The 25,360-nt window shown below is 31.9% G+C and overlaps 5 protein-coding genes across 5 annotated transcripts, besides 1 other annotated feature; 2 read left to right on the top strand and 3 right to left on the bottom strand. All coding sequences in view use genetic code 12, as the record gives it.

The window, feature by feature from the left end:
- Window positions 1-210: 210 nt before the first annotated feature.
- Window positions 211-2,607, top strand: CD36_52960 (conserved hypothetical protein; the record flags this gene model as incomplete). The annotated part of the gene is made up of 1 exon (XM_002420551.1): window positions 211-2,607. The coding sequence occupies one exon, from the start codon at window positions 211-213 to the stop codon at window positions 2,605-2,607; it is 2,397 nt and encodes a 798-aa protein (XP_002420596.1).
- Window positions 2,608-2,740: 133 nt separating this feature from the next.
- CD36_52950 (subunit of the RNA polymerase II mediator complex, putative) lies at window positions 2,741-6,565 on the bottom strand (the record flags this gene model as incomplete). The annotated part of the gene is made up of 1 exon (XM_002420550.1): window positions 2,741-6,565. One exon carries the CDS (start codon window positions 6,563-6,565, stop codon window positions 2,741-2,743), a length of 3,825 nt encoding a protein of 1,274 aa, XP_002420595.1.
- A 1,031-nt stretch (window positions 6,566-7,596) lies between these two features.
- Window positions 7,597-9,519, bottom strand: CD36_52940 (serine/threonine-protein kinase, putative; the record flags this gene model as incomplete). Its single annotated transcript, XM_002420549.1, has 1 exon — window positions 7,597-9,519. One exon carries the CDS (start codon window positions 9,517-9,519, stop codon window positions 7,597-7,599), a length of 1,923 nt encoding a protein of 640 aa, XP_002420594.1.
- Window positions 9,520-13,515: 3,996 nt separating this feature from the next.
- CD36_52930 (COPII coat assembly protein, putative) lies at window positions 13,516-20,016 on the top strand (the record flags this gene model as incomplete). The annotated part of the gene is made up of 1 exon (XM_002420548.1): window positions 13,516-20,016. The coding sequence occupies one exon, from the start codon at window positions 13,516-13,518 to the stop codon at window positions 20,014-20,016; it is 6,501 nt and encodes a 2,166-aa protein (XP_002420593.1).
- Window positions 20,017-20,199: 183 nt separating this feature from the next.
- Window positions 20,200-20,406: a mobile genetic element.
- A 1,165-nt stretch (window positions 20,407-21,571) lies between these two features.
- On the bottom strand, window positions 21,572-22,753 carry CD36_52920 (sterol uptake protein, putative; the record flags this gene model as incomplete). The annotated part of the gene is made up of 1 exon (XM_002420547.1): window positions 21,572-22,753. One exon carries the CDS (start codon window positions 22,751-22,753, stop codon window positions 21,572-21,574), a length of 1,182 nt encoding a protein of 393 aa, XP_002420592.1.
- Window positions 22,754-25,360: the final 2,607 nt, after the last annotated feature.

Here is a 25,360-nt window from a genome sequence, read left to right as displayed (position 1 = left end):
TATTTTCAATTAGACCATTAAATCCATTTCTTCCTTGTGTTGTCGTAATCATCGCGATTCTTCGTCATTCACCAGGTATCAACATTCTAATTAACAAGTATTAGGACAATTTACTTTTATTTTATTTTCAATTTTGTATTTATTAATATCTATTTGATTCCTTTACCAGTTTATTAATCGTTTCCTTTAATAAACAACACCAAAAGTATCATGAGTTCGTTCAAGACCAATAAGATAATATCCAAACCCAATTTACAACCAGTCAACTCACCGACAACTTCCGAACAGTCTCCTGCAACCACAATAGACCAACATGCTCAAATGGATCGCATCCCCACTCTGGAATCATTCTTACCTCCAAGTAATTTGACCGATATTGAATCATTTGATCAAAATCACGACGTTTCACCTAAATCACGCCGTACAGAAAGCTCATCCATATACGAAGATCCAGGAGATAGTACTTACCAATATCTCCAGCAACAACTGCCACAACAACCACCTAGTGTCATCTCAAAAAATTCAAGTAGTGAAGCTATCCCGGTGTCAATTAAACTTTCACAATTGCCTAACAATTCTTCTTCTTCATTATTTATTAACAATAGAACAAGACAACCGAATTCACCTTCAGTTAATTCTCAAAGAGGGAATAGCAAATCACCAAGCAAAAGTTCACACTTTTCATCGAAAGATGAGCCAATTATAGAAAATTTGAAACCTTCTCTCGAGTCATCTTCCGCTTCGACACATTCATTAGAATCTCCAATTACACCCTTGGTTAGGAAAACTAAGTCATCTTCACAGTCGATACAACAACAACAGCAACAACAGAAAACACCTTCTTCGTCTATGGTCTCACCAGGGTTTTTAATTATGCAACAAGAATCATCACACTCTCCACATCAACCATCACCAGCTTTGTCACATCTGTCGGTGTCAACATTTGGTCATAAGAAACGTGAATCCATGTTGTCCACATACTCAGGAGCTGTTGAATATGATGCTGTGCCCATGACAGTTAAACGATCAAGTAGTTCCAAAATTAAATACGTTGGTAATGCATCACAGATGAACGCTAATAATAATTACAATAATATGGTTTCATCAAGAACTCATCACCGGAAAAAGTCATCTTTATCATCAACTACATCAAATAAATACAGTGATCATAATACAGTTTCCGATACTAAACTGGTTGAAACTAGTCAATTATTAGCAGGTGATTCTAGTAATAGCAATAATTCCAAGCACAATCGCAGTTATTTTGATGATGACGATGACGAAGAAGAAGACGATAGTTCAATATTGATGGGGAAATTACCAACTAGATCAAGTAAGGAAGATGAGTTAAAGGCTCAACAACCTGATAAAACTGTAACCACTAACATTGAAGGATCAATCCCTGCTAGATCACCAAGAAGACCAGCATCTGTTATGTCCCCCAATTTTTCCAGTATCGATATGATTAATAGCAGCTCCATCAGTAATAATACTACTGGTTCAAAAGATCAGAGTCGTCGTAAGAGTTATGTTGAAGATAATAAAAGAAGATCAATACAAATTAATGATGGGTTGGAAAAATTAATGTTGGATGCTACCTCATTTACCAGCCAAGATGAGAATGACGAAGGAAAACAAGAAGGAGAAGAAAAGGTGGAACATGACAATACTAAATTTATTAAAGATGTGACTCCTAATCATTTAAATATTCATCGCAAAAATGGTACAGATGAATATAATGAAGATGATGATATTACACCTAAATTTGATCCAGCGTTGATGACAGGGTTGCATGATGGAGTTGATATTGATGAATTAGATAATAATGTTCCAATATCGTCAAGAAATAGTTCTTATGAACTGTGGTCACGACATGAATCAAAAAGAAAGTCACCAATCAAGCCATTAAATTTACCACCACGTCCCACTAAAGATAATATTACTAAAGCAAGAACAATCTCCAATAATTTGCAACAACAGCACTTACGAGAACAATATGAAACACCAGATGGAAATCCGGATAATATTAATATTAATGAAGGAGAAGAAATCATGCCGTCAAAAAATAATTTAGTAGATGATGAAGAATATGAACAAAGGGGAACAACTAACAACCATATTGATGATAATGATGATGATGATGATGATGGGTTTTATGATATAACTGGAGAACCAGTTACTGTTCAACCACCATTAGTAAGAGCAAGATCAGTAAAGAATTCCATTAAACGTCCAGGTAGACATACCAAATCATCTAAAGATAATCAAATTTCTGGTGATACCGAAAGGCATCATAATAGCAAAAAACATCGTGGTCGTGGTAGTGGTGGTGGTGGTAATAAAAAACATCATTCTCAAAGAGGAAAAAATGGTTTGAAACCATTTAGTTATACCACTTTAATATCATTATTAGAAAGTATGAATGGTACTATAATTGGTGAAGAATTTAATCAATTGAATATCCCCATTAAAGAAAAACAATTGATTGAAAAAATTATTGATTCATTAAGTCGATTAACTTCAGATATGATATTAGATCAACAACGTTATGAAATTGGTATTGATCGATTAGAAAAATGTTTAAGAGTATTAGAAGGATTTATGTGAGATTATAAATACCACATATATGTATAAATGTACTTAGTAACACATCAAATTAGAATAAACTTTAATTTTTGATTTTTTGATATCGATTATTTATGCAAAAACTATTTAAATCTATTAGACAAAATAATTGTATTTACTCTTGTTGTTGTTGTTGTAAATATTGTATAAAACTTTTAGTGATTTGATTTATCAATAATGGTAAATTATTCATTGATAATAAATAATCATAATTCAATTTAATCAATACATCATCGGGTCTAACAGTTTTATTCTCTTTTGTATTTTCTTTTTCATTATTAGATAATTGATCTTTTTCATTTTGTTGTTGTTGTTGTTGTTGAGACTTGTTATCATTATCATATTCTCCAAAATCAAGTAAATCATCTTCAATTGATTGTGATTCTTTTTTAACTATTGTATTTTCATTATTCCCCTGTTGCTGTGATTGTTGTGACTGTTGTTTGTTGTTAGTTTGATGTAATGATTTTATTTGTTTGGACTTGGTGATTAATAATTCATTAATATTTTTGAAAATAATTTCAAATAATTTTTTAAATTTCAAATTTTCCTTTATCAAACTATTTTTAAATGAAATTCTAATTAAATGACAATTACTATTAGTATTATTATCATCATTCAAATTACCATTTGGTTGAGAAAATCTATTAAATTTAATTAAATTCAAATTAATCAAAATTTTATCCTTTTGAATCTTTTTCAGATTTGAAACAATATTTGAATTCATAAAAAATATCAATTGTAAATGAGTCAAACTAATAATGTTTAAATTGAAATATAATTTATATAACCCGTTGGACAATTTACCAATATTACTCTTATTGCTTTTGTCATTGTCATTGTTGTTGTTGTTGTTGTTTTTCCGTTTAAGTTCTGCTAATTGTTCATTAATTAGTTTTGTTGATTGTAAAATTGGATTAATCTCTGTCAAGTACTGAATTATTTTTATTATACTAATTTGGTGATGACTGTTATTTTTCAGTTTACTTTCCTGTAAATATTCATTCAAAAATTTCAATATCGATTCAAATTCTAAAATATTATTTTTCTTCAAATCGATTTTATCGGTAGTGGTGTTTTTCATCAATAGTTGAATTGGATCAGTAGCTTGCTCTGGTAATTTTATAACAATCAATTTATCATTATTATCATTATAGCTGTCCTTGATTTTGATAGTAATATTATCCATAGAATTATCCAATACCTCAACATTGCTCTTGTTCAATTGATCCAATATTTTGATTAATGAATTCAATTTATTCAATGTATTGAAAATTAAGTTCAACAATAATGTTTTTGGTTCATTAATAACAGTTGATAAATCAACAGTATTATCAATCTCAAAGTATTGATTGGCTTCATCAATGTTTAAATGTAATTTATGTATATCTTCCGATGAGTTTTTGATCTGTAAATTTCGTAAATTACCAAATAATTTTAAATACATTTTATTTGATTCAACAAGTTCAATTTTTAAGAATAAAATTGTTGCTGAATTGTAAATTGGTAATAATTTATCATTGTAAATCAAAAACATTGATTCATACTTTAATTTAGGTCCACGAATATGTTTGCCATTGGTAGTGCTATTACTACTATCAGCAATATCAACATTAACATCAATATTAATATTGCTGGAACTTTTCCTTTTCAACGATATATCATGGTTTTGCTTGAACCTCAGGAAAATCTTGTTATCATCAATAGTTTCCCAATCAAGTTTGATAAATCTGATATTTCTTACTTGCAATTCTTCTAATATCATATGGTCAAGAATCAAATTGGACGACAATGTAGATAATGTTTTGAAAAATTCATAGTTCAATTGTTCAGAATCAATACTGCAATCAACAGTTCTTCTTGGTTTGACGAATATTTTGCCTTCATTTGGTGGCAATTCTTGCTTAGCATTATTTTCACCATGAAATTTAATAATTTGTGCCCATTGGATCTTCCAATCTCCATTGATTGATTTAATTCTTGCTACCCACCAAAAACTTTTAGTGGTAACACCACTAATCATATTAATCAAAAACCACGAGCTTGGCCAATTCTTACGACGATAAAATTGAAGCTTAAAACTTTGAAGTACTGAGTCAAGTCTTGTGCCACTTATATCGTCTTCATCATTGTTAGATTCATCATTTTGGATTAAAAATTGAGTTAATTTACTCAATTCATGGTCATTTAATTTTATGATTCCATTGTTGATCCACGCTGTTGTGGCCAATTTAGTATTGACCTCCTTATTGAAAACCTCTAATCTCAATTGAATGATTTGATCAATTACGTAGCTGACCATATTACTTTCTGGTATGAATAATTGTTTATTGCTGACCTGTGATGGTGGAGGCAAATTAACTTTTTTGGTGATATAGGTTTGAATTGGAGTTGGGTCAATAAAATAGAAAAATCCCGTTAAAGGATTTATTGCGAAAACTGTGGATTTCTTGGGAGATATTTGCAATAATAATTGATGCGGACTAACCATTGAGACATCGGTTTCAGAAAATCGAGTCAACAATTGTGAATAAATCGCTGACATTATGGATTTGGCATGTTGATTAACTACAACATTTAAAATTAAATCAACATTTAAATCTTCATTTTCAGTGTCACCATTATTAGTAGTAGTATCGTCATTGTCATTACCATTATCATCCACTGTAGCTATTTCATTTGACAATTCTGCTGATCTCCCCATGGTGGCAATCATGGAGCCATTTATATTGATACTGGCAGATCCCGTCAAACCATTGTTGCTATTTCTTCTTTGAAGATGGAAAATTTTATCTAATTCATTATTTCCTTGATCACCAAAACAATATTCACCATTCTTAAACCAACGATAGTTTAAATTAGAATTAGAATCTATACCTAGTTCAATAAATGATTTCCAGTTTCTCGATAAATAATGTTGTGACCAATAGTTTATAACAATTAAAGATTTATTAGTTTGATAATTAATTTGGAAATTACCTCTCCATCGAGAATTAATTAATAAAGTTTGAAATTGTTTCGCAAGGAGATAGATTTTAAATGAGTTGGAATATTTATGTAATAATTCATATAATCCTTGCAATCCTCGGGTCAATAATGTTTGATTCACTATTTTCTCCAATTTTTTATGCAGGCTTGTTGGTAATTTAGTTGAAATTTTATCATCATTAAAAGTAATCAACCCAGATTCTGGATTGGCCCCAAACAAAAACTTGAAATCAATAAAATAAAACGGCGATTTATAATACTCTTCAGGGTTTTCAACAATCAAATCATTACCTACAGTAATGCTTACTTCGAATTCATTGCTAACTCTAATATAGGCTCGTCCATCCTTAATTTCATAATCAAATCGTTTAGGTATATTATCCATAAGTGCGAATCTTGTCATTAATACCAAATTCAAATCATTTAAAGTCTCTAATATTTTTTGAGGGCTCAAATTATCAGATTTAATATAATTATAAGAAGGTAATTTTGGTCTTCCATGATATAGAACCTCTAATGCCGTTACAATATCACTATTAGGTAATTTTGCTGCATTATACCCAGTTAATGCATTTAATTGAAACAACAAATTTTCAAAATGAAATTCTTGCATTCTGAACCAATTCAACAAATCAATAAATTTGGAAACATCTTTAGATATACTTGCCCATTTAATCAATGTATAAACTTTGATGAAATCTTGTCGTAAATTAATAATAACATTCAAGAAATATTTTTTACGTTTGATATCTGATTCTTCATTTACATTCATTGATAAATTCTCAATGGCAGTAGTTAATTGTTTGTATGCCTCTTGGGTATAATATTTGATTATATTTGATAATGGAATCATATTGGCAGTGATATGAGGTATTTCCGGTGGAGATGACAATTCTGCCACTTCATGCTGTTGTTTGCCGTTGGGCATTGATGATTGATCTTGAGTATTCATTGGTATAATTGATGAAATCTATAATGACAATAAAAACTAATAATAATAATAATAACAATAGTAGTAGGTACAAGATAAATATGGAAAAAAAAAATATAAGAATTAAAACCAAATGTATAAATGAATGAATGAGATGTGTATATATGATTGGAAAGGGCTATAGTTCGAGTGTATAACAGTATTGATTGAGCTGGCTAATCCTTCTTCTTTTAATGTTTCGCTTGCTGGAGTAAAACTAACAAATAAAAAACAAGAAAAAGAATTAATCACAAAAGATATATATATATATGTGTGTGTGTGTGTAGATTGGTTTGTATTGATTGATTAGATGTAAACGTTATTGTTGTTGTTAGGTTGTTATACCCTATTAAAGAAGCACACCAATTGACAAACAAAAAATGGAATTACCAATCGGTCTCCAAATTTTCCAAACCTTCAAAAATTTTTTTTTCTACTAACAACAATAAATGTCGTCTCTCTCTCTCTCTCTACTGGTTGTTGTTCACGTGTACACGACATTTCTGGTGTGGAAATATGTCTCCGACTTGTTCAATAGTGACCCCAACCTATACTACTAACATGTTAATTACAATACACTTTTTTTTAACTCTATTTCGTTGACCTTAACAGTGCAATACTCAATCTATTGAAATATCTACATATTCTAAGTTCTGCTTCTAGTATCGTAGTTTTCTTTTCTCTATATATAATAAAACAATATTCAAAAAAAAAAAAAAAAAGCATCATCATCAAAACAATCTATAACTCTTCAATTTTTTCAAAAAAATTACATGAATAAAATAAACTCAAACACACAGCCAGTAATACTCTTTTTTTTATTTCTCTAAATGATCGAATAATAATAATAATACAATTATCGTTTGTTTCTCTCTTTTTCTTAAAAAAAAGCTAATAACGAATGAAATAAAAATGAATGACGGGTAAGCAACGATAATAAGATAAAAATGTGTTACAAGCCAGATTCATTTGGTAGCCCTTTTTATGCAAATTCTCTTTTCCAATACTTTCTCTTACACATTAACAATGAAATCAGGTAAACAATCTGTAATCCATTTAAACTCATCCAATTGCAACATTTGCTCAACATTAATTCTCTTCTCTTTTCTAAATAAGACAGTATCAACTACTGATTTCAATTGTTTCCAAATTGTCAACACTTCGGTTGGAATTGTATCATTCCCATTGTCCTTCACACTCTCTTGATAATGTTCTATATTGGCATTGTCTAATTTGGACCATTCCCAATCAATCATAGCAATTCTATAAGCTGTACTGTTGGTTTTCGATCTTCTTCTTTTTATGACTGTAGGGGATCCTTTATTAGGAGAGGTTGAAGAATTGTAATGTGGCGTTGCTGATGATGATGGTGGGGGTGGTGGAATATCGAATGGTAATCGGTTCTCTAAAATTGAGTAAATAATAACCCCAATTGACCAGGTATCTGTTAATTTACCATTATATTTCAATCCCATCAATATCTCGGGTGCAATGTAATCTTGGGACCCACATCTTGTACTTAACAATTGATCTTGAGTCGATAATTTTTTTGACAATCCAAAATCACTCAAATTGCTAATAGCATTAGACATTAATAATTCATCAAATGATACTGATGACGATAAAGACACCAACGACTCAAAATCATGCAACAAAAGAATATTTTCTAGTTTCAAATCACGGTGGATTACAAGATTTTTATGAAGAAACGCGGTGGTGGCAATTAATTCACACACTATTCGCTTCAAGAATTGCCAGTAATGTATGGTATCGTGGTGATCTTGTTGATGGTTGTGGTGATGATGATGGTGATGGTGATGATGAAGATAATGATGTTTGCTGTTGTTTTTTTGTAAGAAATGAAGCAAGTTCCCTCCATTACAATAATTCATAAATATAAATTGGTCAGGAGAACTTGATTTATCAATGTCGGAATGGGGCTGCATGCTCAAATTCTGGGGTGAATTTTTCTGGTATATTTCGTCGTCATCAATTATCACGTCTGATTCAATTTGTTCGATAGGAATGTCTAAAGATATTTCGTAATCAATCAATGAAGTAATACAGGGATGGTGAGAAATATGGTATAAAATATTCAATTCACGACGAATAAATGACTTGAAATTGTGAACCTGTTGTTTCGATTCCATCGGCACAGATATAATTTTCACAGCAACTGCCAAATCAACAACATCTTGGTTATGGTTGTTATTGCTGACACTGTTTCCATTGCTATCATTATGATAAATATTGGTTTTTGCTAATACAACATGACTAAAATTTCCTTTACCAATTTCTTCAACAAAATTAAAAGACAATCCCAATCGTTTAGAATAAAATGTCTTTTGTTTTTCTTTCTTTGCAATCTCTTCTTGTTGTAATGTTGGAGGTGATGAAGATGGTGTAATTGGAGAAGTGGTGACCTTATTTTCACTCGTCGAACTAGAAATAGGTATCGGTTCAGAAACATATCTTTTAGGTTGCTTTAAACTGCAAACTCGGGAAATCAGTCTGAATGCAGGTGGTGACATTGATATTGATGCATTTGAAGAGTTAGATGACAATGATGATAATGGTTGGTTATAATTAGCAAACGACCCCGTGTTGAAAATTGGTGTGGGAAGTTGTAATATTTCATAGTATTTGAGCATGTTCATGTTAATATCGATAGGAGTGGTGGTTTGTTCATTAGTTTCAAACTGATGTGATGGTACTTCTATACTTAAATCCATTTTTCTATTAGAATGTGGTGCTGGATTCTGGAATATTGGACTATTTGAAATAGTGGGTGGTGATGCTAAGCCTGGTAATAAAAAGGATTGGTTATTGTCAGTGATAGCAGTACCTGGAGGTATCGAATTAGCACCAGTGCCAGCGCCGGTGCTCGATTGGTTTGTATTTAACGATAACGGTTGGTTTCGCAGTTTGGTTGTCATTATAATAGTAACAAATGAAATACCACTATTACTAATCCTCTCAATCTAATAAGATATGAAAGTTGGGGAGGGAATGAACTGGAAAAAAAAAAAAAAAAAAGAACGGGAAATAAAATGTGTTATTAATAATTCCAATGAAATTTTGCGGAGTGGAAAATAAGGAAAAGCAAAAAAAAAAAAAATGAATGATGCTCACTCCTATAAAATGATACCAAATCTGATGACGAGTTATAGTTGGTGTACGAGCAAACAAAAAAAAATGATGCGACGATAAGTGGGACGGCTGGTATGCCGACTAAGCCTAGCAAACAAACAAAAAAAAAACTGGTGCCTAAGGAGTCAACCTGTAGTAGCAACTATTACTATCACAAAGGGGCGTGGGCTTGGGCTATTGCAAAATGAAATAAGCCCAATTAATCAATCAGATTAATAATGGATTGAGGTATTTGAAAAAGGAATGAAAAAAAAAGGGAATTGTTAATCTTTTTTTTTTTTGGTTGATAAATGACAATCTTCCCGTGATAACAATAAAATACTCAACAATAAATTGTTTTGGGTCTGACAGATGATAATTGGAAATCAAACCCTAATCGGAAAATGGTAAAAAAAAATCACTCACTAAAATATAAAAGACTAAATAAATGCAACGTGTGGATAAATAGTTGTTGTAGTCACTCTCTTCCTATTTATATGAAGAAATTGTTGAACTGAGATGATATATATATGTGTAGTCTAAAAAAAAACTCTTGTTAGAAATGTCAAAAAAGGTATGACAAATACTAAAATGTAACAAAAAAAATGCTAAAAGTGCAAGTGCAGATAGTTGCTAAAAAAAAAAAAAAAAAAACCAAATTGTGTTAAACGTGTGGTATGTTTTAAATGTTGGTGTTTGGTGGTGGTATTATTATTGCTATTTGTGTGACAATCGCGGTATTTGTGGAGTCGTGCAGTTTGTAATATTTTATTGGTTGCCGCTAAACACGATGAAGAAGTGTTGCCGTCTGTGGTTGTTTTGGGGTTAGTCTGTTCTTTTAATATACTTATCCAAACTCTACTCTTAAAAGAATATGATGGGAGTGGATGATTCAATTAATTATTGGATAATAACAACAACAATAATATCAAGTTGATTAAGTTTTTTTTTTTTTTTTGGTTATTTTTGTTTTATTCTTGTAATGTGGTTGTCTGCCTCAAATAACAATTAATTTGCCCTCTTGTTTATGGGGATATAATGGTACGACAACAACTTTAAACGAATTAAACTTTGAGAAAGTAAGTCTAATAATCTATTTGAAGAAAGTAATTAAGTATAAGGAATGAATGAATTAGAACTTGCTTGATGTTGTTGATTGATATATGGAAGGGAAGAGGAAAGAAAAGAAAAAAAAAAAAATAAAAAGGAGAGAGAATAAACTCGTGGAATTGAGATTAACGATGATTATTATACTCCCGGTACAATATATATATTAAACACGAAATTGAAATTGAAGATGAAGATGAAAATGAAAATGAAAATGAACAAAAAAGTTTAACATGAGTAAATAAGTAATCAATAAATTATAATAAGCATTTGAGAAACTCAAATAAATAATAAGCAATTTGTGAAAGATATTTTATACAACAATACAACCAAAGGACAAAGAACTAAATTGTATTCTTCTTTGTATCCCATATATATTATTGATAGAGTACTCAACAATATCTCTATTTGCATTGATAAAAAGCACAAAAGTTTGTTTGTGATATTTTAATAATTGAAAGTTTCCCTATTGTTGTTGTTTTTTTATTAGTATTTGGCGATGACTTGAGCGTATTTCAATCTCTTTCTTCCTTCTCAATACGTTGAAATATGTAAACAAAGAAGGAGAATAAAACAATATCGACCGTGTAAATCCAATATATAGTCTTTGTTGGTGATGGTCTATTGTCTAGCATTTACCACAAAGATGGTTATGTACTTTACGATATATGAAAAAAAGAAAGAAAAATTTGAGATATTCATTCACTTAAGCATCTATTAAAATGGCTATTATCATCTTTTCTTGTGGAGTCTTTGTTATTATTTTGACTTTGACGATAATGATAATAATAATTTTATAGCTTGTATTTTTTTTTTTTTTGGATTATTTTGCTCTTATAGAACAATTGTGTAAGTTGACTAAATAGTTATGTACAATCTATTACCTTTAGTCATATTAACATAGTGCACTAAAGTTAAACTTGATTTGACATCCTCATCAATAGTTTAACCGTTGGGTTTGGGTATATAGATTGGATGGTAGCTCCCAGGCAATATCTTCGAAGAATACCAGATTGCATAGCTTTGAATCCAATGCAAGTAACCTAAGCCACTTTTTCCTTAGCATTATTAATCTATATCTAAACACCTTGGTGTCATTATTAATTTTCTTGGCTCGTACTGTGACTCCTTCAATATATGAAAACCAAGAAGATTTTACTAAAAATGTGTCAAGGGACAAGCATGAAAAAACCGTAAATGTGCTTCTGATTTTTTTCTTAGTTAATGCCAATTCGTAAGATGAGTGGTTTGTCTTTTCTCAACTTATTTACTCTGGTTTAAAAATCAAGTATGTGTATTCGTCGCCTACAAGAACATGTGAAAGGCAAAGCGTAATTGGCCTGATGCAGTGACGCGAATTTTTCGGCTCTTTGTCCTTCTTCTTTTTGGGTCTGCGCGACACTAAAACCATCTCCACCATCCAACACTTTTGTAAAGACTCTCTTGTTTTTCAATGGTTTTATGATGGCAGCACTGACAATTGACCCGATTTAGTCGCTAATGATTATGATTTCAGTAACAAAATTACCTTAAGAAACTTGGTCGCGTCTAAATATATATGCGGATTATTATATCAGCTTTGGGGAACGAGCAAAAAGCACTGACAGTTTCTCGGGTTTAGTTTGTGTTTGGAATAATAACAGGTTTATTATAATTGGTAATACTTACCGATAGATTCTTCTCTTCTTAGTGGTGTTTTTCAAATTGGCATCAAACACAAAATTTCAATAGTCTTTTACGTGACAAAAATAAAATAAACACTAAAATAATAAACAAGATTTACAGATAGTCATTTTAACACGATGCAAAAGTATCTGTTCATTTAGTGAACTCTTGTAGCCGTGGATAATTGAACAGATATTCCTGTAGTGTTCCTGCCTCAATTTGAAGTATCAACTTGATCCCGTTTTTATTTTATTCTGATGGCACTGGGAGTATTTCAAGGTTAGATATGACTTTGAAAGTGTTGCTCTAAAACTGGTAGGTTTGTAATCAAAATTTTATTTGGAGTATATCCTTGAACAAGGCAATAAAGTAAATCTTAGCTTACTTGTGTAGTTCTGGTGTACAAACAATAAAAGAACTCCATAATGTTTCTGTTTGATAGATATCAACCAATCCATCTTGCAGCACTTTTTCATCCAAATGTGTATAAAAAAGTGCAATCAACTAATGCACTTTCTATTTTAATTAGCAATTTCATTCAATTGTAGCACCAAACGGCCAAAAATTTCATAACTTCTTGGTACATCTCCAATATAATGTTTAACCTTAGCATTGCAAGTGATGTTGGCTAGTACATGGATCAAGCAATCAGCAAAATGAAAAGACAAACACGACCTTCGTATAAAACTTTTGTTCGCCAACTAATTCACACTACTATCATTTTTTTTTGTCGCGTCCACTACTACTAATTTTTACTTAGTGAACACCGCTTACTATTTTCTTTTTTTTTTTTTTTTTTTTTTTTTTCCAGCATTTGTTGTCCAGAACTTTTTCCAATCAATACACTATCCCCCCAACGTTTCCCACAATAAACCTATCCTCACAACATCATTGAATTTCCATCATAGACAAATTAGTTTATTGTTTATTATAACTGTTTGAACTGAGTTTTATTAAATTTGTTCAATTCAATATTATTATTTTTTTCTCTTTATTCATTTTAATTGCGTGAAAACCCATTTCCTACAACGATGTCAGAATCAAGTAATGAAAATATCCTTGAAAGTCAGGAACTGGCACTGCAAGTAACTAATGACAAGACTGTGACTAATGACAGCCATGATTTGTTTGGTGATGACGATCAAAACACATCGAATCAACAGGACGATTTTTTCTCCAATATACAACACCCAGATCAACCAGATCAACCAGATCAACCAGATCAACCAGTGATTGTGACCGATGATGGTGTAGAAACCGTTCATAAACCAAATGAAGAGGAACTGCCACAAGAAATACCGCTTGAACAAGAGCAAATACTGCTGCAACAACCACAACAAGAAAATGTGATTGATGATTTGTTCGGTAGTAGCACCCATGATGATGATTTCTTCAGTAATCACAATCAAGATGGTCTCAACAGTGTTGAAATAAAATCAGAAGAAAATATAGAGGTACCGGTAGAGCCAGTTTCTGAACAACGTCAAGATTTACAACCCCAGACAGCAACAATTCCCATTGACAGCAAAGAAGAAGATCCTGTTGTTGAAAGTCTAACTAACGAAACAGATGTTATTCATCATGATCAAGAGTCAACGAATAAAGCTGTTGGTATTTCTAGTGAGCTGGAATTAACTGAAGAAAAATCAATAGTGGAGAAAGAACAATCAATTGTCGAAGATATACCTGGCGTCGCTAATCAATCACCTGGGGCCAAGACTTTACCGACAGAACAGATTAATCATATTGATGAATCTGAAGCAACTGCACCAAATGCTGAACAGTCGCACAATAGCTCCAAATTAGATCAATTATTCACCGAATCAAATGAAGGCGATTTCTTTGAAAGCATTTCTAAAGATAATTTGGAGCAAAACGCATCCGAGACAAATCAAAAACTTGAAGATCTTTTTGTTGGCTCTGCAAACAAAGATGGCGAAGATCTTGGTTTTCTTCAACAATCACAACCTCACGTTACAGATGCAAAGTCAAATGATCCAATTTCTGAAGCAGTTGTAGCTACTGGATCGGCCAATTTAGATTTATTTGGTGACGATGATACGAATTTCCTTGAAGAATTAAATCCAAAGGAACATCAACAGCAGGAAGAAGTGAAGCTATCATCAGCCACAACTGTTAATGCAGAGGATAAATTAGCAGCTTTAGATTTAGATGACGATTTATTATTAGATGATGATTTTTTGGAAGAAGGTTCGGCACCGCCAAAAGTTGAAAGTTCTTTACCAGAAACCAAGCCAATAAAACACCACTATTCGTACATTCCTAGTAGCCATTCTACCAATCAGAAATCTGTATATGCGCCACCACAAGTTTCTGGAGTTGATAAAAATGAATTTATTAAAAACTTGGAACAATCTAAGAAAAAACATGATGCATATGATTTCCCAGATACATTATTGGTAAACAAGTCAAGACCGGCTGCTAGACATGCACCTTCATCAAACAAATATGGTCCAGCATCTGTATCACAAACGAGTATCCCATCTATCTCCTCAACAAGCACTTTGCCACCTGCAAGAGATATAAAACCTAGCTCACTGGCACCAGCAGCACCTACAGGGGCACCTCCAACTAGTGCAAGCATTTTAAAAGTTACAAAGAAATCATTTTTTGAAGATTTTCCAGACGAAGAAGAAATTCCTAAACCTAAACGTGCAGGCCGAGCAGCTGCGCCAGTTAAGGCGGTGAATCAAATTCATTCACCACAAGTTTTGAATCAGCAGGTACAACAACAAAAACAACAGCAGCAGCAGAGTCAACAGAATACAGCACCACCCCCACCTTCGAAAACCAACAAACAGCCTCCTGTCAATCCGTATATGCCAAAATCTGGTACATCACCAATCTTACAACAGCAAACCCCTGTTGTACATAAAAGCGGTATTGCTGCTCCAAATGTGAATGTCCCAAATTCAAACGCTTATGCTCCTCAATTAAATTCATTTGCATTTCCACCACATCAACCGAACCAGAAGACTAATGATTATTCCCCACAGTTGCAATCTTCTGCTGCTGCTGCTGCTGCTCCACCACCACCTACTAGCTTGCAGCCATTTCCTCTCATTGGTCAATCGCAATCGGCACCAGTTCATCACAATCGTCAACCATCCAACTCAATTAACACTAATGTTAATAAAGTGCCATCAATTAACAGTCCATATGTTCCTAATGCTGGGCCATATGCCCCACTGACTCACCACAGATCTCATTCAAGAGCTAGTTCATTGGTTGGGGGTAAAGGCAAAGAAATAAATCCTTATGCTCCTGCATTAGAGACGGTAGCCAGTGGCGATATTGGTCAACAACAACAGCAGCACCAGCAACAACAACAACAACAACAACAACAACAACACCTTTCACCAGCAACTGCGGTTTTACCACCAGCCAGAGCTCGTGGATTTTCCAACTCAAAAAGTAATATCTATAAATCTGCTCCAAAAGTTGTCAACCCTGAGCAATTGGTTTTCAGACAGTACCCGATTTTTAGTTTTAGTATCAATTCCAATTGTTCCATGATTATTCCAAATACAGGGTATAATCAAGGAACAAGTATTAATATTGGACCAATTTCTAATTTATTGAAAGATAAAGATATATATGCCACTTTCCCTGGTCCTTTATCTAAGAACAAAACTAAGAAAAAAGACGTTGAAAAATGGTTAGAACTGTCATCCGGCTATTTACGAAGTTTAGGGAAAAATGATGAATTTATTTTAAATGATATTTTGTTACAATTGATTAAATATGATGGTGATGTGAAAAATAAAGAATTTTTAAGATCTGCATGTCTGATTCTTAACCCTAATGTCAATTTTGATGTTAATAATTTTCCAACGTCTGGGTTGACTATTGGAGCTACAAATGCTCATAAATTGGATAATTCAGGTGTCAATACTGTATTCACTTTAATTCAATCAGGGAATTTAGAAAAAGCATTGGAATATTGTGTATCTCGTGGTGATTGGGCATTAGCATTAATTATTAGTGGTCCGGAAAACTTTAGCAAGATTGCTGCTGAATATGCTAGAAATACATTCCCATTTGCTAAAACAAACAATAAAGTATTACATATAATGCCAATTATTTTGAAAGTTCTTGGTGGTAATGTTTCTAGTGTTATTGAAGATTTAACAGCAGTTGTAAATGAAGGAGAATATGCTAATTTGCATTGGAGAGAAATCATTTCAACAATTGCAATTTGTGGATCATTAAAGGCAATTGAATTTTTAATTGAATTTGGGAAATTTTTGAATAAACAAGGTAATTTTATTGGTAGTGAGATTGCTTATATTATGGCAGGATTACCATTTGGTCATCAGAATTTTATGGTGTTGGCATCTGGTCATAATTCCATGTATACTGAAGTTTATGAATATGCATTAAATTTACACAAGACAATGCATTTCCCACATTTATTGTCGTTAAAGTTGAAACATGCATTAACTTTGGCAGATTATGGATTAATTAATGAATCACAAAAGTATATTGATCATATTAATTCTAGTATTAAGACCTTGGGTAATAAATCACCTTTTGTCACACCTAATTTACTTCATGAATTTCAAAATTTGATTATGAGAATAACTGAAGCTGGATCTGGTGACGATCAAAATAATTGGTTCTCGGGTAAGATTAGTAGAGTTAATCTTGATAAGATTTGGGGACAAATTGATAAATTTATTGTTGGTGGTGATGAACTGAAAAATGGCAACAATAATGATGGCAATACAAGTGGCAATGCAAGTGGTAGTGTTTTCAACAAATTCAGTCCTTCAGTGTCGAGAAATGCTTCTAGTGTGAATCTACATAATTATTCACAGCCTTCAATGATTAGACAGCCATTACATGCACCATATCAACCACAACCACTATCACAATTACAACAACCACAACAACAGCAACAATTATTGGATCAAGTTTATATTGAAAGAAAACCAACAACTGGGTTTACTCCACAACCACCACCATTAGTTGGTCATCCATCTACGACATCAGTAAATAAATACTCTCCAAGTGTTAAATCAAGTCCTCGTCAAGCACAACAGAATAAGTTTGAAAAATATGCTCCAAGTACTAATTCATCTCATCATAATCTTAGTCTTGTTGAAGAAAGAACGTCTGCCGTTACTAGTGCTGATGGTCCTGAACATCCTCCTAACCATTCTAACCACCAACAAAGTATCAATGCATCAGCAATACCTGTACCACTCCCATTCCCACCACCAACACCCACACCGACACCTCCAGTGGGTGTGACACGCCATACATCTAGGTCTCCACGTAATCATCATCAACTGCATCAACCATCAGCATTACCACCACAACATCCACAACATGTACAACCAGTTAGGGATCGATCTCCATTAGCAACACGAGTTTATCCTTATAGCAATAGTGTTGGAGGACAATTTTCTACTACATCAATTGGTTCTATTCCTAGTCAAATACCACTTGGTGGACAGACTCAGACTCAGACTCAGACTCAGACTCATGGGAAACAACCTTCAATTTCAAGTGTCATTTCTGGGGATAGTATTGCAGCAATTGGTTTAGGAGAACAAGAGAATGTTTTGCCTCCCTCAACTGGACAAATAGGACAAACTGGACAAGCAGGACAAACAGGTTCGAGTCAAGTAAACAAAAATGAAGAGAGTTATGAATTTGGGGATGATCATCATTATGGTCATCATGATCAACCTGAAACCATTAAGGAATCTCCAGAATTAAGAGGATTACAACAATCACTGACTAATGAAGCGCCAATTACTAAAGACATTACCGACGATGTAGTAGAGTTAAATAATCCTATGGTATCAGAAACTTCACACAGTCCAGAAAAAGAAACAGACAAGTCAAGTAGTATAGTTCCAATTGCTCCTCCAAGAAAATCAAAATCTTCTAGATCTAATCCATATGCTCCAACCACAGATAATGAAGCTATTAATGATACGAAATCATCTACAGTATTGACACCTGGTGTTGACAAGCTCAATGTCAAAAAATCAAAATCAGGATCAAGAACAAGAACAAGAACAAATAAATATGGACCACCATCAGAGGTTAATAATAATCAATCCACAATTGATATTTCACCACCATCTGTTACTAATAATGTTGGTAATGAAGATTCTATTGATATGTTTTCTTATGGTGGATATCAAAATGATTCTAATCCACAAATGAAACAATCATCACAATCATCAGAATTTAATCAAAGTGTAGGTACTTCTGTAAATATACCACCACCATTACAACCACAATTGGCGGTTCCAGAAAGAGTTCCAACTAAGAATATTACTAATATTGATGATAGTTTTGATGAAAGTAGTTTGGTAGCAGATACATCAATAAACTATACTACTACTAATAATAATAATAATAATAATAATAATGATAGTAGTAGTAGTAGTATGATAAATAAACCATATGGACATACAAATATTGGATCAGGATCAGTTAATCTGACACCATTAATTTTGAATCAAGGTAATACAAATATGAAATTATCAAATATTAGTACTATTAGTGTTTCAGGAACAGCACCAGGAACAAGTGGAGCATTTGATGGATTTCCTATACCAGGATCACCTGATGAAACTACTAGACCAAATTCTATATTTGGTGGTCATAGTAGAGGATTATTTTCTTCAAGATTATCGGAATCACAAAGTGTATTATATCAACAATATGCCATTGTTGATGATACTGTTGGAGATTATGTTCCTATTATGGAAGAAGATGAAGATGAAGAAAATGAAGAAGTTAAACAGCAGCAGAAACAGAAGCAGAAAGAAAAAGAACAAGAATTGAGAAGAAAGCAAGAGCAAGAGCAACAACAGAAAGCTATGGCCAAGAATAACAATAATAGTAGTGGTAGTGGTGGTGGCGGTAGTGGTGGTGGGAAATTCTTTAATTTATTTGGTGGTGGTGGTGGTATTGGTGGTAAAAATAATAAAAAACAAGATAATGATACTAAAGTTTATAAAGCACATTTAGGACAAAAGAATACTTTTGTTTATGATGAAAAATTAAAACGTTGGATAGATAAAAGTAAACCATTAGAAGAACAATTACAAGCTAATCTTCCACCTCCTCCTCCACCATCAATGAAGAAAAAACCTAATCCTGTTGGTAATAATAATGGTAATAATAATGGTAATGGTGGTCCTCCACCACCACCACCACCTCCAATGGTTACACCTAATTCAACTCCAACTCCAGGAGGAAACGATCTGTCTACAATTGCAACAGGAGGATTATCAACTCCAATTCCAGCATCAGCTCCACCATCAAGAATGAGTAACAATAGTAAACCTACACCAATAAATCGACCAAAGAGTAGTTTAGCTACTGTTTCTGGATTAGATGATTTATTATCATTAACTGAGGATAATATTCCAAATGGTAGATTAGGAGCTAAAGGTGCTGGTGGTGGTTCAGGTACTACAGGAGGTGGAAGTAGAAGAAATAAACCTAAACGTCGTGGATATGTGAATGTTATGGAGAAATAGTAAATAAATCACACCCTGTTGATCTTCCCCCCTACACACACACACACACATACGTACACACACACACACACACACACACATACGTACACATATACACACACACATACAATGAATAGTTTATTATAGAAATAAGTGTATATATAATGTTCTAATGTTATATATATATATAAATGAAAAAATATATGTAATGTAATTACTCTTCTTTTATAGCTTGTATTTTCTATATAACTATATATTGGTTGATGGCAAGGTGTCAGAGATATAAGAGTATATATATATATATATATATTAGTGTCCAACTCTAGTGGTCTGGTCTGGTGGTCTGATGCTACTCGGTAGTCCGGTAACCAAGAGACCTGAGATAAGTCTGGTTTATCTAACTACCTCATAATATAAGTTCAATATTATAGAAACTTGTAAGAAAATATAATATTTTAATTAATGTAAATTTTATTTTGAAGTATTATTTGTTCTGTTTAGGCGGGAGGGGGAATGGAGAGAAAAGAAGGAGGGGAAATTATGGCGGACTTTTGGGAAGGGGGGGCTGTTGTTGTTGTAGATAGGCGGGGGGTTTAAAGCCACCACCATATCCAGTTTTATCGTGTAAACACTACGCACACACACACGAACACACGTATAAAACGGTCGTTTCTTTTTTTTTTTTTTTTTCCGACGGCGGTTGTGATAGTTGTTGTGGTGATGGTGTTGGTGGGTGGTGGAGATTCCCACGGTTAGTCCCTTCAACAAAAACCATCATATCATATTGTGTTGTTGTTGTTGTTGTTGTTGTTGTTGTTGTTGTTGTGACAGGTTTTTGATGATGATGATTATGGGGATAAGATAATATTAATAACCTACATAAACTTGTATTTTTTTGTCAATGTTAAAAGGTTTGTTATAACAACAGAAAACATAATATATTTACAAAAAAGAAAGGGCCAAACCAAACCAAACCAAACAAAACAAAACAAAACACAACATATTATATTATTAGTGATAATAGTAGTAATAGTAATATGATAGTAACAATTATTAAATATATATATATAAAATACAAAATATAAAATATAAAATACAAAATATAAAATACAAAATATAAAATACAAAATATGGGGAATAAGTCCCCTTTTTTTTTTTTTTAATGTGTTGTTCCAGTTCCAGCTGGATAATTTGTTTCTATCTATCTATCTATCTATCTAACTTTCTCTTTCTTTCTCTAAAAAACAAATGAATCAATATAAATATAAATATAAATATCAATAATAAATGAAGAAATAAACCTCAAACCTCAAACCTCAAACCTCAAACCATAACCATAATTATATTCCCCTTTTTTTAAAAAAAAATGAAGGATATAAACCTTTTCTTTTTCTTTTTTCTTTTTTGGTATGGAAATTAACAAAGAATTAAAACAATAATAATAATAAAACCAAAATGAATATATGAATAAATGAATAAATGAATGAATAGATGAACATATGAATGAAGATATGAATAAACATATGAATGAATGCAGAAAAAAAAAATAGAATATAGAAGAGTAAATCTTCTTCTATCATTTTTGTAATTTCTTTTTCATAATTCTTTTACTACCACCACCACCACCACTATTACTATTACTATTACTATTACTGTTGATGGTGGTGGTATTGGTATTGGTATTGGTAGTAGTAACAGGATGAAAAATTTTCAATTTTTTATTATGTAAAATATCTTCTTTAGTATAACCATTTTTAAAACAACAATCAACATTTAATTTATAAATACAATTTTGACAACTTTTAAATTTAATAAATTTCCCATGACTATAAATTAATTCAATTTTTATTGCTTTATTATTGTTATTAGTAGTAGTAGTAGTCCCACCATTTTCTAAACAATTAGATGATGTTGATGATGTTGTTGTTGATGATGATGATGATAATAATAATTTTTTTTTACCAGATTTGATTTCATTAATTTCATCAACTTGTAAACAATATTCATTAATAATAGTTTCTTCATTAATGATTTGAATTTCAGCGTCACATTTAACTTTACGAATTCGACAAGAATCACATGATGGACCTAATCTTTGTCTTCTTTTAGTTGGAACTTGACATTGATTCTTTGATGTTGGTATAATTGTTGAAGTTTTTGAGGTTTTTGAGGTTGTTGGTGTGATTGTTGAGGTTTTTGTAATAGATATATCATTTATATGAGGAGATGATGGAGTTGAAATAGAAGAAATTGAAGAAGTTCTTGATGTTAATGAAGGTGGAGGAGTAACTAATGTTAATCCATTAGGTGATGAAGATGATGAAGATGATGAAGTTGAACAATTATTTTGTTGTTGATATAATACTGCTGAACTTAATAATCCTAATCCATGACAATTTCTTGAAGTTTCAAATTTAGATAAATTAGCTTCAGTAAGATTATTATTACTATAAGAATATTTTAATGGAGGTGGAGAAGGAGTTGTTAAACCATTGTTTGTGGTGGTGGTGGAGGTAGTAGTAGTGTATGATCTATCATAGTATTGATTTAATGTAGGTAAATTAATATTGGAATTGTTGTTAATGGTTGAAGGTCTAATTGGAGATGTAATAATAGACCCTAGTGGAGGTAATTGATTAGTAATAGATGATATTGGTGGTAATACAGTTTTAGTATGATTTGAATGATATTTGTTATTTGTGGAAGTAGTAGTAGTAGTGTTGTTATTCATAATAGAATAAGATAATAAGTCAGACATGATTGAATAAATAATAATTAGAATAAATTTATATATTAAGAAGGGGAAGAAGGTGAAAAAGGGAAATAGAAATAAAAATATTTTTGGCAGGAGATGATTTGTAGAAGTATATATATATATTGTGAAATGTGAAATGTGAAATGTGAAATATGCTCGGGATAAAAAGATAAAAAGAAAGAAAGATAAAAATAAAATAAAAAAGAGAAAGTTTAGTCTTCTATTGTTTGTACATTGGTTGGTTGGAGGGGCGGAGGGGGGAAGGGAGGGTTATGAAGGAAGGAGGAGTTTAAAGTTTAAGAGAGAAAGAAACACTAAGTTCTCCTCTTCCTCGTCTTTCCGATATTAAATCCAACACAAGACAAGACAACACAAGACAAGACAAGACAAAGAGCAAATTGTTGCAAAATTGACAACACCGAAAACCGAAAAAAAGAAAAAGAAAAAGAAAAGAAAAAATTGTTTTTTTGAGGGGAAATGTCGCACATGTGAGAGAGAGTGAGAGAGTGAGAGACATTTCATTGTTAATCACAGTCTTCTGCTTCTGCTACTGCTACTGTTACTGCTCATCGTCCTCGCCTCTCGGATGTACTGCATATAAGATGGTTGGATTTTTTTTTTTTTTTTCTCCTCATTTTTTTTTTTTTTTTTAAGAAGGGCACGGTCTCCAGTTCTTGTTCTTGTTCTTCTTCTTCTCTTGTGACATTAGAAATCAAACAAGTTTTCTTCTCTAACCTAAGTTGAATGTTGTTTTATAGATATTTATTACTTCTTCATTCATTACATACTAGATACACTATAAGGTTTGACTACTTATTTGTACACCACAAATCAAGTACAAAAAAATTTTTTTTTTCCTTTTTTGTGTATAAATGTGGAGGAAGGAAACAAAACAAGAATACTTCAACCTTCAATTTTCGGAGTTCTCTCTGTCTCTTTCTTTATTTATTTATTTACTCGGTTGAAATTCCGATTCCCGTTTAACATCTCTTCATAAATGCAAGGGTTGAAAAAAAAAAACACATATATTCTAACATTATGCCACACTTATACACCTCGGATAATATTTTAACTTTAACAATAACAATAACGCTAACGCTAACAATAACGCTAACAAAAAGAAACAGGAAAAATGTCGTAACTCGAAAATCTTTTTTCAATAGGAAAAAACCGGAACCGATTTGTTTTGGTTTATTTATTTTTTTTTTTTTTTTTTTTTCGGAGGCTTGTGGTTCTTTTTGTTTAACTTGTCTACTTACTTACTTACTTACTTACATTTCCTTATTTGGTGGCATAAATTACACAAATAATAGGTTGTTGTTGTTGTCATTTGATGAATTCTAATCATCTTCAATTTGATCTTCATTAAACTTGCATGTCTCTCGGATGACTCTTTTTTTTTTTTTCGGAGGCGCTTGCCCTTGATTTTCGCCAGCTATTTCATTTCCTTTTTTTTATATAGCTGTTGTTGTTATTATTAGTGTTATTGCTGTGAAATTTGAAAAGTTGAAGGATAGGGTTTGTTTTTTTAAAAAAAAAAATTTAATTTATATAGAGCACAAAGGAAGAAGAAGAAGAAGAATACCTATTCCTTTTGTGTGTGTGTCAGTTTATATTAATATCTTACGATGATAGAGATGACGATATAGATTTTGGTAGTGGAGAGATGATGGGGTGGAGAGATGATGGGATAGGATGGGGAGGATGAGGAGGAGGAGGAGGAGATGATGATACGATACGACAGAAACAAAGGGGACAATTAAAAATCTTATGATTTGAAATAATGAATGAATGTGACAATAAATATATAAATAGTATCAGGTTATATTTACTACACTTATTCTTCAATACTAACAAATTATTCGCTACCTATTTACTTATTCAATTTACTCGGCTGTTGTTGTTGTTGTTATTGTTATTGGTAAATAATTAATTAACCAATCTCTTTTTGCAAAGTAGTAGTAGTAGTAGTAGTAGTGACAAATATGCATGCATTTATCGGAGAACGGAGTTTTTTTTTTCCACATTTTCACAACCTCTCTATCTATCCACTTTGCTTTGCTTTGCTATGTCTTCAAAAAAAAAAATTGTCCCACTTTTTTGTCTTTTACAAATCTAGATCAATAATAAAAACAAATCAACATAACCAACCCTCTCCTACTAACCAAGTAATTTCTTTCTCTTTCATACTCTCGAAGAATTTTAATTACTAAACTTTAAATTCATAACATCTATTGTTGTTGTTAGTCTCTCTCGAGACATTTCTATTATTGTAGCGGAGTTTAAATTAAACTTATTCATTGATTTACACTAACGCAAAGGAGTAAAAATAAAGGGAAACTCCTAAATAAAAAGCAATTTTGTAGGTTTTATAGTTTTAGTATTAGTTTTAGTTTTAGTTTTAGTTTTGTTTGGTTGGTTGGTTTTTTTTTTTTATCGGCTCCGTGTTTATTAGATACTTTGTCAATTTCGATAAGAGTGATGTTGTTGTGTTGTTGTTGATTTTTCTTGTGATTATTATGATGATTATTATTATTAGAATTAGATAGTTCAATACACCCAAAACTGTTGTAAAGGAGGGGTATAAAAAAAAAAAAAAAAAAAAAGAGA

Source organism: Candida dubliniensis, chromosome 5 (assembly GCF_000026945.1).
Source record: "Candida dubliniensis CD36 chromosome 5, complete sequence".
In the NCBI taxonomy this organism is placed as follows: Eukaryota; Fungi; Ascomycota; class Pichiomycetes; order Serinales; family Debaryomycetaceae; genus Candida; species Candida dubliniensis.
The sequence above is the reverse complement of the archived record's forward strand: the minus strand, read 5'-3'. Positions and strand labels throughout refer to the sequence as shown.